Consider the following 14,393-nt stretch of genomic DNA (forward strand, 5'->3'; position numbering starts at 1 on the left):
ACTATGACATACATAGATGCATACACTTATCTTGGGTGTAGTCTTCACTGTGCCAAGGTTTTCTTTGAAGAGTAGCAAAGACTACACGGGCCAGGGATGTGTTCAAGTTCAATTCAAGAGCCTTGAACAAAGCTCTGGCTCTTTGATACCTTGGTAGCTTCAACTCTGCTCTATGGGGACCCTCTTTGGGTCAAGATGGGTGGAGAGGTATGGAGAGGCCCTTAGTATCTATGCTCTCTCAGTGCCAAGGCCTCTGCCCCTGAGTTAGCTACCCCCCTTATGGAGCGATAGACGCTTACCAGATCACTCTCCTTCATGCTTAGATTATGGTATAACACCCGAGAAAGATATGCCAGAATGGCCCTCGAGTCCTCCAAACAATTAGCTTTACGGGGAACACGTAATACAAGTATGCACACGTCATCTTGGTTCTAGATACATGGCTTCAACATGGACAATTTGCCTCCTTTCCAATACTCCCTTGATGCACCATCGCTCTCTCTTACATGGGTAGAGATTACTACTCATTCGCCAAGACCTGACCAATTGGACACCAAGAGGACATGGATAGAGCCGACAAATGAGTTGGGCACGAACATGGGTTTGTGATTCGACCAAATTATATTGATACATATCTATCTTATGGGTTATGGTGTGACACAAACATCTTCACACCAGCTTGAGATTGAGACTTGTAGATTCATAGGGATACTAGCGACTAGCAACAAATGCTGCTTGTGCCATATGGAACAAGACAAAGATGCATTATATATGTCAACCTACAAGGTATTCCAAGATATGGGGTCGCTTCTATTGTCTATTCAAAGAGGGCTTTGGACCATTTTCCAAAATCATGAGCTGTCAGAACCAGAGATAGACATGTCTTTGATTGTATCTACTTTACATAGACAGAAAGAGGAGACCTGAAAGACACATGCCTAGACGTAGATTACGGATTGCTTCAGACCAAACACTGGTGGACAGATAGCGAAGCAACCACCATTGCTAAGCTTAGCTCATACTCACACCCACTGTACTCTCATTTACTGAGCAATGGAGCTAGGCAGATCAAGATGCTTACAATCGAGGAGAGGAGCTTCACAACACCAATGGAGACTACAGCTGAGGATTAGAGCCATACTATCACCACAACCAGAGTACAAATGAGGATGGATACATCACCCATTTATCACGCTTCTTTATTGGGTGACCATTGTATCAATGGTCACACATACCCCACAGTTCCACTAAGCACACTTCTAAATTCATTTTCACATGTCCTTTGTTTTACTCGATCATGGAATCAAATTCACCAGTTTGTAGCAGATTGGTCTCATAGGTCACTTTGGCCTTTCCAAACATTTAAAATGCAAAAGTAAAGAGTGATAGTCTAGGATTGAAAAGTAACATACTTTTCACAAAGGGAGTGTCTATTTTCATTATCGTTTTCTCTTCCTCGAAGCTCCATTGTATTGAATTTAATTTTTTGGAAGCTAGGAGATATAGATCCTCGGTGCAACTGTAAGAAAAGATACTGTTACCTCTCCCTCTGTGATGAACTGAAGACCAAATTCAATTTCGTCCACATTACCATATAGCCGTTATGGCACACTACTCACAATACTTTCAGTTTGATGGGGCAACTCTTAACACTTTCTTTATGGGCTCTACTAGACAAAACACTATGCTAGTTGTGTGTCACCACATGATTTCTAAAGACCTTGGGCACATGTCTTCGTCACAAGCCAAGTCGTATTATTCTTGCAACGAGGGAGATACCCCAAAGATCAACCCCAATCACACCACTTTTTGTCTTTGTAAATTTTTGACTATATGAATCCCGCCAATTCAAAAAATGGATACATTTTGAACTAGTCTATGGGATTAGCGTAGTGCTTCCAATGGAGTTTCTCCTCCATAACTTGAGAGCAGAGGTTCTGCTGCTGTTGCAACTCAAAAGAGACTGAAACTTGCCATTAATGTGGCTAGAAAGAATGGACTTAGTACACGTAAGGTCGTAGGAATTCAGGCCAAAATACAAGCAATCCAAATAGCTATGGAATCAGCTCCTCCAACGTTCTTCAACAGGAGAGCTCTCATGTGTTTAGTGTGTGATGTAACAACTGCTGTATCCAACTGCTTGCTCCTGGTAACCTTTTGATTCCTCCCAGTAGTCGATGCCTTAAAATTCTGTAGTGCCCACCTTTGTGTTGTCTATAAGAAGACCGATCGGATTACAATGGGCTGCATGACAAGTGAGCTTTAGCGATATTCCACTGGCAATGCTGGCTGAAAAACTTGTGATGGGCATCCATCAGCAAGCAGCAAGTCAGCACGCCAACACTCGACTCTTCCTGATTAGGGGAAAAATGGCCGTTTGCAGTATACAAATTTTATACAAACTCTAACGAGGAGACATCTTTGCGAGGCTTTGTTCACTATTCTGTGGATGTGCTATCCTTTGTGACAACATTCTCTGGTTCAGACCTACTTGACTCCTTGTCTGATGTCTCTTCATCTTCAAATGCAACCTTGAAGATCTCTGAATAATGCTCCACAAAATTCACATCAAAGCCTTCCTTGATGTGGGGCAACAGTTCATCAAAATCTGGCTTGTTTCCTTTAGGAAAAATTAAAGTTTTGACTCCGCTCCGTCTTGCAGCAATCGTCTTCTCTTTGACCTGCACAAGATGGGTCACACAATAAGCCTCCAGCTTTAGAATAGAAGATTAACACAGGAAATAAAAGATCAGTGAAATGTGTACCCCTCCAATCGGAAGAATGCGACCCGTCAATGTGACCTCTCCAGTCATGGCCACATCCTTCTTAACATGTTTGTTCATGGCCACAGACAGAAGGGAAGTGATCATGGTGCAGCCTGCACTTGGACCATCCTTCGGAGTGGCTCCTGCTGGCACATGCAAGTGCAAGCTTGTATTCTTGAAGAAAGGATTAGATGGGTCTCTCTCTCTCAAAATAGCCCTAGACACAGTGTGAGCTATAGATGCACTTTCCTTCATTACATCCCCAAGCTGGCCTGTCAACTGCAAAGCACCTTTCCCATCTCCCTCATCTATTTTTGTAGTCTCAACATACAGTGTTGAGCCACCCATGGCAGTCCAAGCCAAGCCCATGACAACTCCAACTGGAGTCTGATCATAAATGCGGTCACTTTGAAACAGTTGATTGCCCACATACTCTGAAAGATTTTTATCGTCAACAACTATCTTCTCGACATCTTTCAGGATCTCTTCTATCGAAGGCTCTTCAGGAACCTGGAAGTCAAATCAATACCATGCTTCAGTCTTTGATGATCTTGAAAACCATTCATTTCAAAAGAGCATTTAAATTTACAAAGGCAAGTAGAAAGTTCAAATAATAATGGGAGACTCTGCATCTTTGCATCGCATCATCATTTTAGGTTTTTCGATGAATTCACCAGTACTAACTCGGTCCTTCTAGAACCCCCTACTTCATGTGCCCAGCCCAAGCAATTGCCTTGCATTGATCGCCCGAGGACAATGTCAAGACAGGTGAGATTATTCATGCACTAGCTCTGATAAAACATTTTGACCTGCATGCAGCAAGCTGTCCTGGAACTTTGGCAAATATATAATGGCAATTTTCGTAATTGGACAACAGGATCCAAGCCACATTTCAGGAACACGATAAAAATAAGCAGTCAATTTTTTGTACCCAAAGCTGCTCCAGTCTCATCGTATCAAGGTCTCCAATGAACAGGCAAAGCCTTGGCTAAAATAGTCCTCCAGGCACACATGCATACAAAAGCACATTTGTGTTGGAGTTGACATTGTGCATGTACATGCCCTCATTTAACAATTCGGTAGATCTTGACAAGATAAAAAAAAAAGATGTGATGCAGGGAAAGTAATCCTCAGCCAATGACAGTACTGTTCTACTGCATCATAATATACATTAATCTGGGGAAATCTACACAACATCAACAGAAGGCAGGCTAAACAAAGATTGAACAGAAAGAAACAAAGGAGAGACTTCAATACGTTCTCATCAACTGACTCGGCTGTGTCTTCAGAAGTGTCTGCTGACTTGCCCACAGCTTCAGTGTTTCCTTGCTCTTTCTCCGCTGCCACATCTGAATTTTCCTCCAAGGCCTACAAGGAACCAGAAAGTAAGCCACACCAAACCGCACAAAATCTTTTAACAATACAAATACCTTCATAAGATCAGAAAAGTCGGAACTTAAGAACAATAAGATGGGGCTGATTTGCACAAAACACACAATCGAAGGCACACAAAAACCTCAAAACATGAATATAAGACTAATTAAATAGAACTTTGTACAACAATCTGAATAACTCACATAAAGGACAAGACACTGCAAAGGCTTGATTCCTTAACTTGTATCGCATCCAATAAAACAAAAAATAGATGTCTTGAATATAATATATACCATAAAGTGAAATGCGATTCTACAACGAACAGACCTGAAATAAAGCATTTTACACAACAAACTGAAACACAACCTTGAAAACATGACAAACCGCAACCTTCAATTCAATCATCATCTACCTTGCACAACAGCTACAAAATCCCTACTCACATCATAAGTGCCCAAGAGTAGGTGCAGGTTTGTGTAGAGTGATTTCCTTAAATTTACATCGTAAACCCAACAACTAATGTGATAGGCAAACTCCACCATGATAAATGCTAGCACTTGGCAAAAGCAATATTAACAAAACAACCAAGAGAGCTGAAAAACTAATGAGTTCATCACAAAGCTAAACAAAAAGTGGTATAACACTCCAGACAAAGAAAAGTTGAAAATCCTAAAGAACAAATGTTGAAAGAAAAAGTTGCTCTTGAAACACTCGCTGCCTGCTGTGCTCGCCCACCCCTCACCCTCCTTGCGCTGCCCTCCCCGCAGCCCTCACGTTGCCCTGCCCTTCCTCTTCCGACTCCCATGCTGATCACTAAGGCTGGCCAGCATCAGCAGACAGAGACACAGGGTACTCAGGCAGATTCACCCTCCGAGCCTGGGGCCCAAGCAAAGGAGGGCTAGCAGCAGGTCCGTGGTCGGCGTCGACTGGGGCCACCACGTCAGCATGACCCTCCGGGTGGTCGCCAAGCTCTAGGCCAGCAGCAATAGGTTCCCATAGGGCACCCTTCCGATCCTCTTCAGCAAGACGAGGCCCCAGCTCCTCCCTCCACCTCAGCCTCAAACCCCCCCCCCCCAATCGCACTTAGGAAGTTGGTGGATACTAGGAAGTGAACTTAATAAAGGCATAGTGCCAAGGTGGGTCAGCAAGGGAAAGTACCCAACAGTTGGGCCACATTGCATTTTTGGATGCTGTCCCACTGGAGATTGATGGTCAGATGACCAGTGGGAGTCCAACGGAAGCATCCCCTAAAATTTAGGGAATTGCTATGTTGGGCCACGCAAACTGTTCACGTCATTACCTCCGGAATGACAAGGGAACGTTTTAAAACTCTACTGCAAAGTCAACCAGGCAACCAGTCGGAAGATTTTTAAGTGGGAAGCCCAAAGCGAGAAACTGCTTGTAAATGTGCCAAGTGGCACCTTCCTGTGTACCTCATGCAGAAAACTGGGCGCTTGATTTCTAGCTGAGAGGAGCCTCATTTGCAAGCTGTCACAGGTTGAGAGCTATTGACAGTAAGCTTTCCCTCTCATGTACAATGTGGTGCAAGAAGTCATGTCCTGCACACCTCACATTGCTCTCTCTCTCTCTCTCCCCCCTGCGTGCAATAATGTGATGCCCCACAAGAGGGCTCTTCATTTGACTCATGTACAGCTGTGAGGTCTTATGTGTTTTTGCTGAGGCAAGAGCCTCTCTGAGCAGGAACAGGAGTAACTAGTTGCTGCTCAGAAAGCAAGCACCGGTGAGGGTGATAACCTCACCATACAAGTGCGTTTTCAGCGCTGGTTATGCGCTGAATTTTGACTGTTTTTCAGCCATACGGACGGCAGAACCATTGGGAACAATGCCCCACTGTTAGAGGACAGTTCAGGGACTGTTTAGGGCTGAAAATAGGGCAAAACCCAGTACATACAGCATGCTGAATTTACTGTTTTTGGGCAGAAATCAAAGGGTTTATGTCAGTGGAAGTGAGTTCCAGCAAGGGAATTAGTTTCAAGCAAGTTTTGGAGCTGTTACGCGGCCGAAATTTTGCCAAAACAGGTGGTATCTAGCTGCTGGATACAGGTAAAGAATACCCAAGACTCTTCTTGTAATTTACCCTCTTAAAGAATAAAGAAATACCGAAAGGGACGCCAATTTTGGGCCCTACAGGTTGTCGGCGTCTGCTCGGAGCATTCTAGCTTTCGAGCCGTGTGTGTGCTTGAGTGTTAATTCCCGTTGCAGGTTACCTTTCAAAAGTGCTCTCTGTGTGTGTCTAAAGTAAAGAATTTCGGGTGAAAGCCAAAGTCTACCCTACGGGCCGATTACATTGCCTCCTTGCAGAGGATGCAGGAGCAGCACCCAGATAGTCCTTGGTTCAGTGTAACAGGGAACGGAGGGAACACAGCCCAAACGTTCCGAAATAGCGTTCCGGACGAGTCCCATTCCCGAAACGGAGTCGGGAACGGAACGCCATTCCGGAACGGGGTGTAACTGGAACAGTGTTCCGAAACGCGGCAGAACGGCAAAACGTGGGGCGGAACGAGCAAAAGTAGGCATTTGGGGCAGATTTGAGGTTGTTTGGGGAACACATTTGGTGCAGTTTGAGGGCAGTTTTGGGGTTGTTTAGGAGTTTATTTGGGACTAAGCTGAATGGAGGTAATTCAAGCTTTACTTTAGTCGACCGTTCTGACCCCGTTCCCGTTCCGGAACCCCCCCCCCCCCCCCCCCCCCCCCCCCTCCTTCCTGTACCCGTCGCGTCCAGAACTCCTGTTCCCGTTCCCCATTCCCGTTTCGGGGAACTATGCCTTGGTTGGAGGAGGTGTTGCAACAGGCTCGTCACGAGCTGGCCAGCATAGAGGAGCGGGGCCATGAGTTTGCTTTCCATCGACAGGCATCTTAGTGGATCTAGGTGGGTGACAGAGTGACTGGGGCCTTCTTTGAGATGGTGAGACCCCGTCATGCGCACACCAATGTCAGCTATTTGAGGAGAGCTGACGGATCGGTTGCTTCAGAGCCTGAGGATATGCGTGCACGTGCTACTGACTTTTACCGTGATCTGTTGTCAGCAGAGCCTCAGTTAGAGCGTTAGGATGCATGCAGAGAGCAGGTTTGGGCACAGATGCCATGTTTTGTGACTGAGGAGATGCGCCAAAGGCTTGAGCTACCTTTACAACTAGAGGACCTCCATGAGGCCCTCAGGGCACTTTCCCGAGGTAGTTGTCTTGGTGAGGATGGTTTGACTCCCAGTTTTTTATTGGAGTACTAGAACTTGCTTGCTCAGATCTTTGCAACGCTTTTTAGTACATCTTGCACACACGAGAGATGCCTGACAGCATGAGTGAGGGCCTGATCTACCTCATTCCCAAGGAGGGGGGCTCCTTAGACGAAATTCGATAGTGGCGCGCCATCACCATCCTCAACTCAACCTACAAAATTCTAGCCAAGGCTCTGAGCTTGAGGATTCATCCATTTCTAGAGAGCATTATACATGGGACCCGGACAGGTTTTATCAAGGAGCGCAAGATCCTTGACAACATCTTCACTTGTTGGGAAGTGTATGCCCTCGCGCGCCTCCAAGGTGACGATCTGGTGATACTTCTCCTCGATTTTGAGAAGGCTTACGATAGAGTTGATTGGGACTTCTTGGAGGGCACTCTACGCAGGATGGGTTTCTCGGACGCTTGGATCATAGGTGTGTCATCTGTCTACAGACGTGCACACAGTCAGGTGCTTTTGGCAAGAGGTAGAGGGGACCGGTTCATGCTCACACGTTCGGTCAGCCGGGGTTGCCCTCTAGCCCCCTTCCTCTTTATGTTCTATGTTGAGGCAATTAGCAAATTCTTGGTTTCACAACAGGTTGGTTTGCGTGGCTTAGCGCTCCCTATTCGGGCAATGAGCTCTGGATGCTGAGTTTGCCGACGACTCAGCTCTGTACTTGGACGGCCATGAGGCCAACCTACACATGTGTGAGTAGGCTCTAGAGACGTTTTGTTGTGCATCAGGCGCACTGATCAACTGAAGGAAGACAGTGGCTTTCTGGGTTGGCAGTGCTCCTATGCCTAATTGGTTGCCAGGTGAGGGCTTTAGATGGATTCCCCTAGGGACTGCAGTTCGCTACTTTGGCTGTCAGGCTGGCCTGGATTTGTCTAATGAGCAGCAGATTGCTCCCCTCCTCCTGCCCATCAAGAGGATGTTGCTACATTGGGCTTCGGCATGGATCTCTTTGGCAGGTAGAGTTGTAGTGGCCAATAGGGTGTTGTTGGCTAGTATGTAGTACAGTACGTCTTGTTGAATCTTTTCGAGCTCCTGCATCAGCCTGTTAGAGAGGTTGATCAGGAACTTTCTTTGGTCAGGGCGCGACAACCAGCTAGCCCGACCCAAAGTAGCCTGGCAAGTCATCACTCTACCATGTTCGGGGAGGGGGGTTTGGGGATCACAAACCCAGCACAGCAGAGCAAAGCCCTTCTTGGGAAGTTTGTTGTCAGAGAGGACTACTTCCAGGGGAGGAGCCCTAGAAGGAGTTTTTTCTTCAACGGCTTCGAGCTCGCGTGCCTCATGCAGGAGGCCCTTGAGACCTCTATAAGATGGATCTTTACAGAGATGCGTAGAGTTGGTCTGAGCAGGAGACTGGAGGATCATTTTGCTACGAGCCTGCTTCGCTCTTGGGAGCAGCTACGGTGTGGCCTGGAGCAGCACTAGCCCACTTGCACGAAGGAGCGCTTGAGATAGCCCCTTGTTTGGAACCCCATGGTTAGCACTAAGAGAGGCCACTTGGTTGGAAGTAGGCCTCATGTTTCTTAGGGTCCCATGGTAGAGGGTCCAGCACGCGCTCTAGGCGACTCGCTTCAGTCCTCAGGTTTGCCAGAGGAGATACAGAGCATCCAACTGCAAGGCATGAGAGGGGTGCAGAGCATGTGCTAGGACATCACAAAGTCTTTACCAGCTAAGTGGTTCACTCCTCTAGAGATAGCAGTTCCCAAATGCATGGGGTCCTTAACGCGACTAGAGGTCCTCATTGCAGTTTGCGCTTGCTCAGACATCGTACCCTCCATGTTCTTCGAGATCCACGGCGAGGGTCGACTACAGAGAGTCTCAGTAGAGGCTCCACAGGTTGCAGAGTGCTGCTTTCAGAGGATACTGTCACAAGACGGGCACCATGTGCCAATAGAAAAGAACAGACTGAACAGACTTTTAGCACTTTAATAACAACTGAATTAAAAGAGAGACGACACGCGACACAAAGTGGCGGAATTCCACCCCAAAGAGTATTGGCCCCAAACCTTGGCACCCCTTTCGATGTTTCTTTATATAGCATCAACACAGTACAAGCCAGTACTCAAGACTCTGCACCTTCTCCAGGAAGCATGGCAAAGAATGAGCCCTAACCTCATATTTAAAGGCCCTTGGCCTAAAAAGCAGTTTACAGTAAAAAGCCTTCAAACTTAAAAGCATCTGGTCCAAAAGCAAAGCCAAAAAGCAACCAGTGTAAACCATGGAAATCCGTACAACCTCCCACATCATCAGCCAACACAAAACGTGGAAATCCGTACAACATGCCATGTTAGCGCAATTTTCGGAATGTTGCCACGTCATCAGTTTGTGTGTGTGTGTGTGTGTGTGTGCAGGTCCTGCTTTATTTTAATCCTTTTTTACTTGGGGCCCCATCGGACGGGGTCCCCATAAGTTGGGAGGACTTCTTCTGTTACTTGTTCTTCTTAGGGTGTGGGCCCCTTAGCCGGCATCTGTAAGTTGGCTCCATTCTTTAGGGCTTTGACACGTCACCGGTTTGTTACATCTCTCCTTCTTGAAAGAGAGTAATCGTCCGCGATTACAGCGTATCTGCAAAACAACTCAAGTTAGCTATAAAAAAATTCCGAGGGACATTCCGAGGGACAATCAGTTTGCTCTTTTTATTAAGGAGTTAGCTTCTCCTTTTTGCTCTTTTGATCAAGGAGTTAGCTTCTCCTTTTGTCCAGATCAGAACCCTTGATATTCCGACATAGTAAAATTAGCCATCACGCCCAGACCGCACTGATCTTCCACGGGTGTCTTGATGCATTAAAATTACATACCCAGGCAATCTCATCCAATTAGGAATATTCAATAGTTGGCACATCACAATGCAACACAAATGCTTACATATGCATGTTACAAGACATAGAAACATAAAGTCGCCGATGAACACTCCTTCCGCATAACCTAACAAGGTCCGGGCCGGGAGATATTCAACGACTCCCTCATCACTCCTCTCGCATAACCTAAAAAGGTATGAGCCGGGAGATATAGGGGCCTTTTACAACCAAACGCCCCCCAAGACCGCAGCCTCCGTCGTTTGGAGGTGCTGAGAGTAACCATTGCTCAGACTTCTTAATACTCCTCCCGCATAACCATTTAGGTCCGGGCCGGGAGTCACAACAACAATTACTTTACAAGCATACAACAAAACGCTCCCCAGGCATCGGCTTGCGTCGTTTTGAGATTTTCTAGCATACAACGAAACGCTCCCCAGGCATCGACCTGCATCATTCCGAGGTTCAAACAAAACCAAAACAGTTTTTCTCAGTTCTCCACCCGGGAGTAAAATCACCAATCAATGAAACCAATATTAAAACGAGAGTAAAACATTTCAAATCGGTACCAAAACAGGTTCAAAACAATCACCATCCATTTCAAACAAGATCACCAAACAAGTTCTCAAACAGAAGTCAAACTTAAAAAGCAATCTCGACATCAGTCGAGCTCGTAAAGTTGACTGACTTTCCACCCTGGAACCTACACCAGAAATTAGGGTTAGGTTCATTCCATAAGGTCGTAATGAGCACAACATGGTCCATCACGTCTTGGACAGACTGTGTTTCTTTGGCGGCGATGGTAGTCCCAAGATAGCAATCGTATTGGACCTCCAAGGTCATCTGCTCGTGAAGAGACATCTACTAGGAGATGTCGAGAAATTTCAAGTTAAAATCTGCTAGGGTTTCCATGGCAAGCGTTTCAGGATACCCCACTCTGCCAGAAGTTGCACTCCAAAGGAAGATGTCAGCAACCATATAACTTCGGGCAAAATTTTTCTTGAAAGCTTGCCAAGTACTTGGAGTATGCTGCTTGGTAGCTGTAGACATCTGCATGGTACTGTCTCTGAGAAAAACAGCAGCTCGAAACAAATCTTGGATCCTTCTCTTGCAAGTGATCTTAATGGCTTATGTCCTATAAGACATGAGCAGTGAAGACGGGAGCGCGCCCGATGCGCGATGAAGTAAGGATGGGAGTGGCTAATAAGTCCGGGTTGGAGGACGAAGATACCTCAAATAAAAATTCCAATAGCTCTGTCCCCTCTTTTGTAGGACCGGTATGCTTTCAGAAAAGCACACGCCTGATGCTCTGATACCACTGTCACAAGACGGGCACCATGTGCCAATAGAAAAGAACGGACTGAATAGACTTTTAGCACTTCAATAACAATTAAACTGAAAAGAGAGACGACACGCGACACGGAGTGGCGGAATTCCACCCCAGAGAGTATTGGCCCCAAACCTTGGCGCCCCTTTTTTTATTTCTTTATATTGCATCAACACAGTACAAGCAGATACTCCAAACTGTGCACCTTCTCCAAGAAGCATGCCAGAGAATGAGCCCTAGCCTCATATTTAAAGGCCCTTGGCCTAAAAAGCAGTTTACAGTAAAAAGTCTTCAAACTTAAAAGCATTTGGTCCAGAAGCAAAGCCAAAAGGCTACCAACGTAAATCACGGCAATCCGTACAGCCTGCCACATCATCATGTTAGCGCAATTTTCAGAATTTTGCCACGTCATCAATTTGTGTGTGTGTGTGTGTGTGTGTGTGTGGGTGCAGGTCCTGCTTTATTTTAATCCTTTTTTACTTGGGGCCCCATCGGACAGGGTCCCCATAAGTTGGGAGGACTTCTTCTTAGGGTTTAGGCCCCTCGGCCGGCATCTGTAAGTTGGCTCCATTCTTTAGGGCTTTGACACGTCAACAGTTTGTTACAGATACGAGTAGTGGGCATTTGTGGGAGGACTTGTGTCATAGATCCTAACCCAGCAACCCTTGAAACAAGCCATTGGAGGCTTTGGGCTTGGGAGAGCTACTCTCTGGCACCAGTGCAGTGGGATCAGCCCAAGCATTGCTAAGCACATCATTGTTCAACACAAAGCTATCTTGCTATAAATGTACCCTAGAGGGCACCTTTGTGGACAATAAGCTCCTTAAAAAAACTACTACTGCTTTCTAAAGAGCATTGCATTTGACTTGGGAGCACAGAGAGGAGTTCCTACGACTCTGACGCCCTAGGCCTTTCTTCACCATGGTCCGGGGTGAGCCCAGATGGCACTAACATCCACCTCTGTGGCTCTTCCCTCCTCCTATCTCTTGATTTAGCCCTCATTGTACATATGTTGTTTTTTTCATTAGGAGAGTCTCCCCTATGGTAGATGTGAGCCATCACCTTGGGCACCCATTGTATCAGTGGTCACACATACCCCACGTATTCCAGCTAGTAGCAATTCTAGATTCATTTTAGTATCTCGTCTTTCTCGTACCCAGACATGGTATCAGATTCACCAATTTGTAACAGATTGGTCTCAAAGGTCATTTTGGCCTTTTGAAAATAACTTAACTTGCTCAGTTAAAGGAGTTGTATTAGCTATTCTTAGCCAAGACTCGGGCGAGGCATGCATATTTTTTCATGATCCTTCCCCCCCACCAGCTATCACATCAACCAAGATTTGCGGTGCATATGTAGCATTTCTTTACATAGTTCCAAGGCAACGGTCTCTACCCGACCCTTCCCATGGACATGCACTTTCTTTACTGCTGAGATGGTAAAGAAAGCCATTGACATGATGAGGACCACGAGAGCATATAATCATGATGGATCGATGGCGGAGCACTTTATAAATGCTAGAGATATGCTTGCAGAGTTCCTTGCAGTAATGTTCGACCAAGCCATGTGTGAGGGTTTTCCGAATACTTGAAGCATGTACACTATTGTAACTATCTTCAAGGCAAGCCCATGATACCAGGGTAATGGGAATACCGTACTATTATACTTGCACGTTGTATGCATCCATTCTTAACTAGATAAATGGGCACAGAGAGCACGCATTCCGGTGTAGGTTTCAGGAGAGGTTTTTCTACACTTGATCATATATTGATACTCAGAGTTGTTATAGAGGAACGCAGATCACATGATAAGAGGATTTACTATACCTTGTGGATTTTTGCAAAGCATTTGATACGGTTCCTAGAGCTTGAATGATGCAAAGACTACAGAAAATGGGAGTACCCACAGAGCTGATCTCGAGAGTCCTCGCTTAATATAAGACCGTCGTGGGGCAAGTTCGTACTCTCGAGGGATTATCTGAGCATATTGTAATATTTAATGGTCTAGTAACTTGTGTGTAGCGGAAAATAGCATGAACATAGTGAGCATTTCATTAGAATAGATTCCTAATAAGAATAACAAGAGTGCTTGGGTGGAGAGAGCAACAAAAAGTATAACACCTAGTTAGATAGCATGAACAATACTTCAAAAGAGAGAGAAATTAAGCAATTGACAACAGTTGAGGACCGGATTTGCATGGAGCCGGTCCCCCTCCAAAAGGCTTTGTATTATGGTTTCTCCCATCAAGAGAGACATTTCACAATACAATTCTTTGTGTTCCTTCAATACTAGCTAGTGCAATGAAGATGGAAACTTCAAGCACTAAACAAAACACTTATCAAACACAACATCAATTCCCTCACAATCTCAGACCCAAGACCTCACACACCTTCGAAGATGGTGAGAGCTAGCGGGGTATGAGAGTAGATTGAGAGGAAAGAGTAGTCTTACGAGAAAGATGTACATCTCCTCACATAATCACTCATATTAGCATAGCTTAGCTTAGTAATTAGCATGGTAGAGGAGATGAGCATGCATTGAAGCTTGGCTCTTGGTTGGATTTGCATCACAAAGCCAAGAGTTGTTGGTGTAGGCCTCCCTTCTCACAAGTTTGGAGTAGGTGATAAGCTTTCCATTAAAGCAGAGAGAGAGAGAGAGAGAGAGAGAGAGAGAGAGAGAGAGAGAGAGAGAGAGAGAGAGAGAGAGAGTCTTCTTACTTTACACATAGATTGTGTGAGTGTGTAAGTGAATAATGCCTTTGAAAAATCAGCCCCCTCTCTCTCTTGGTCGACCCCTCTTGCTATTTTCTCATGCTCCCTCCCTATTGGACCTCCCCAGGCTCAGCCAATGGAAATTAAGTAGCTTAAGTGATAGCCT

At 45.7% G+C, this 14,393-nt stretch overlaps 1 protein-coding gene across 2 annotated transcripts in view; it reads right to left on the reverse strand.

Moving 5' to 3' along the window:
- Positions 1-1,560: 1,560 nt before the first annotated feature.
- The window catches only part of LOC147432939 (lon protease homolog, mitochondrial-like), a 106,362-nt gene continuing 93,529 nt past the window's right edge, over positions 1,561-14,393 (reverse strand). For both annotated transcript variants that reach the window (XM_086492686.1, XM_086492685.1), the window contains 3 exons: positions 4,023-4,133; positions 2,766-3,275; positions 1,561-2,681 (listed from right to left, as the gene is read on the reverse strand). In XM_086492686.1, coding sequence (XP_086348812.1) covers positions 2,439-2,681; positions 2,766-3,275; positions 4,023-4,133 — 864 coding nt within the window. In that variant the 3' untranslated portion in view covers positions 1,561-2,438. The remainder of the gene's footprint in view (positions 2,682-2,765; positions 3,276-4,022; positions 4,134-14,393) is intronic.

Source organism: Adiantum capillus-veneris, chromosome 20 (assembly GCF_014529385.1).
Source record: "Adiantum capillus-veneris isolate H3 chromosome 20, ASM1452938v2, whole genome shotgun sequence".
NCBI lineage: Eukaryota > Viridiplantae > Streptophyta > Polypodiopsida > Polypodiales > Pteridaceae > Adiantum > Adiantum capillus-veneris.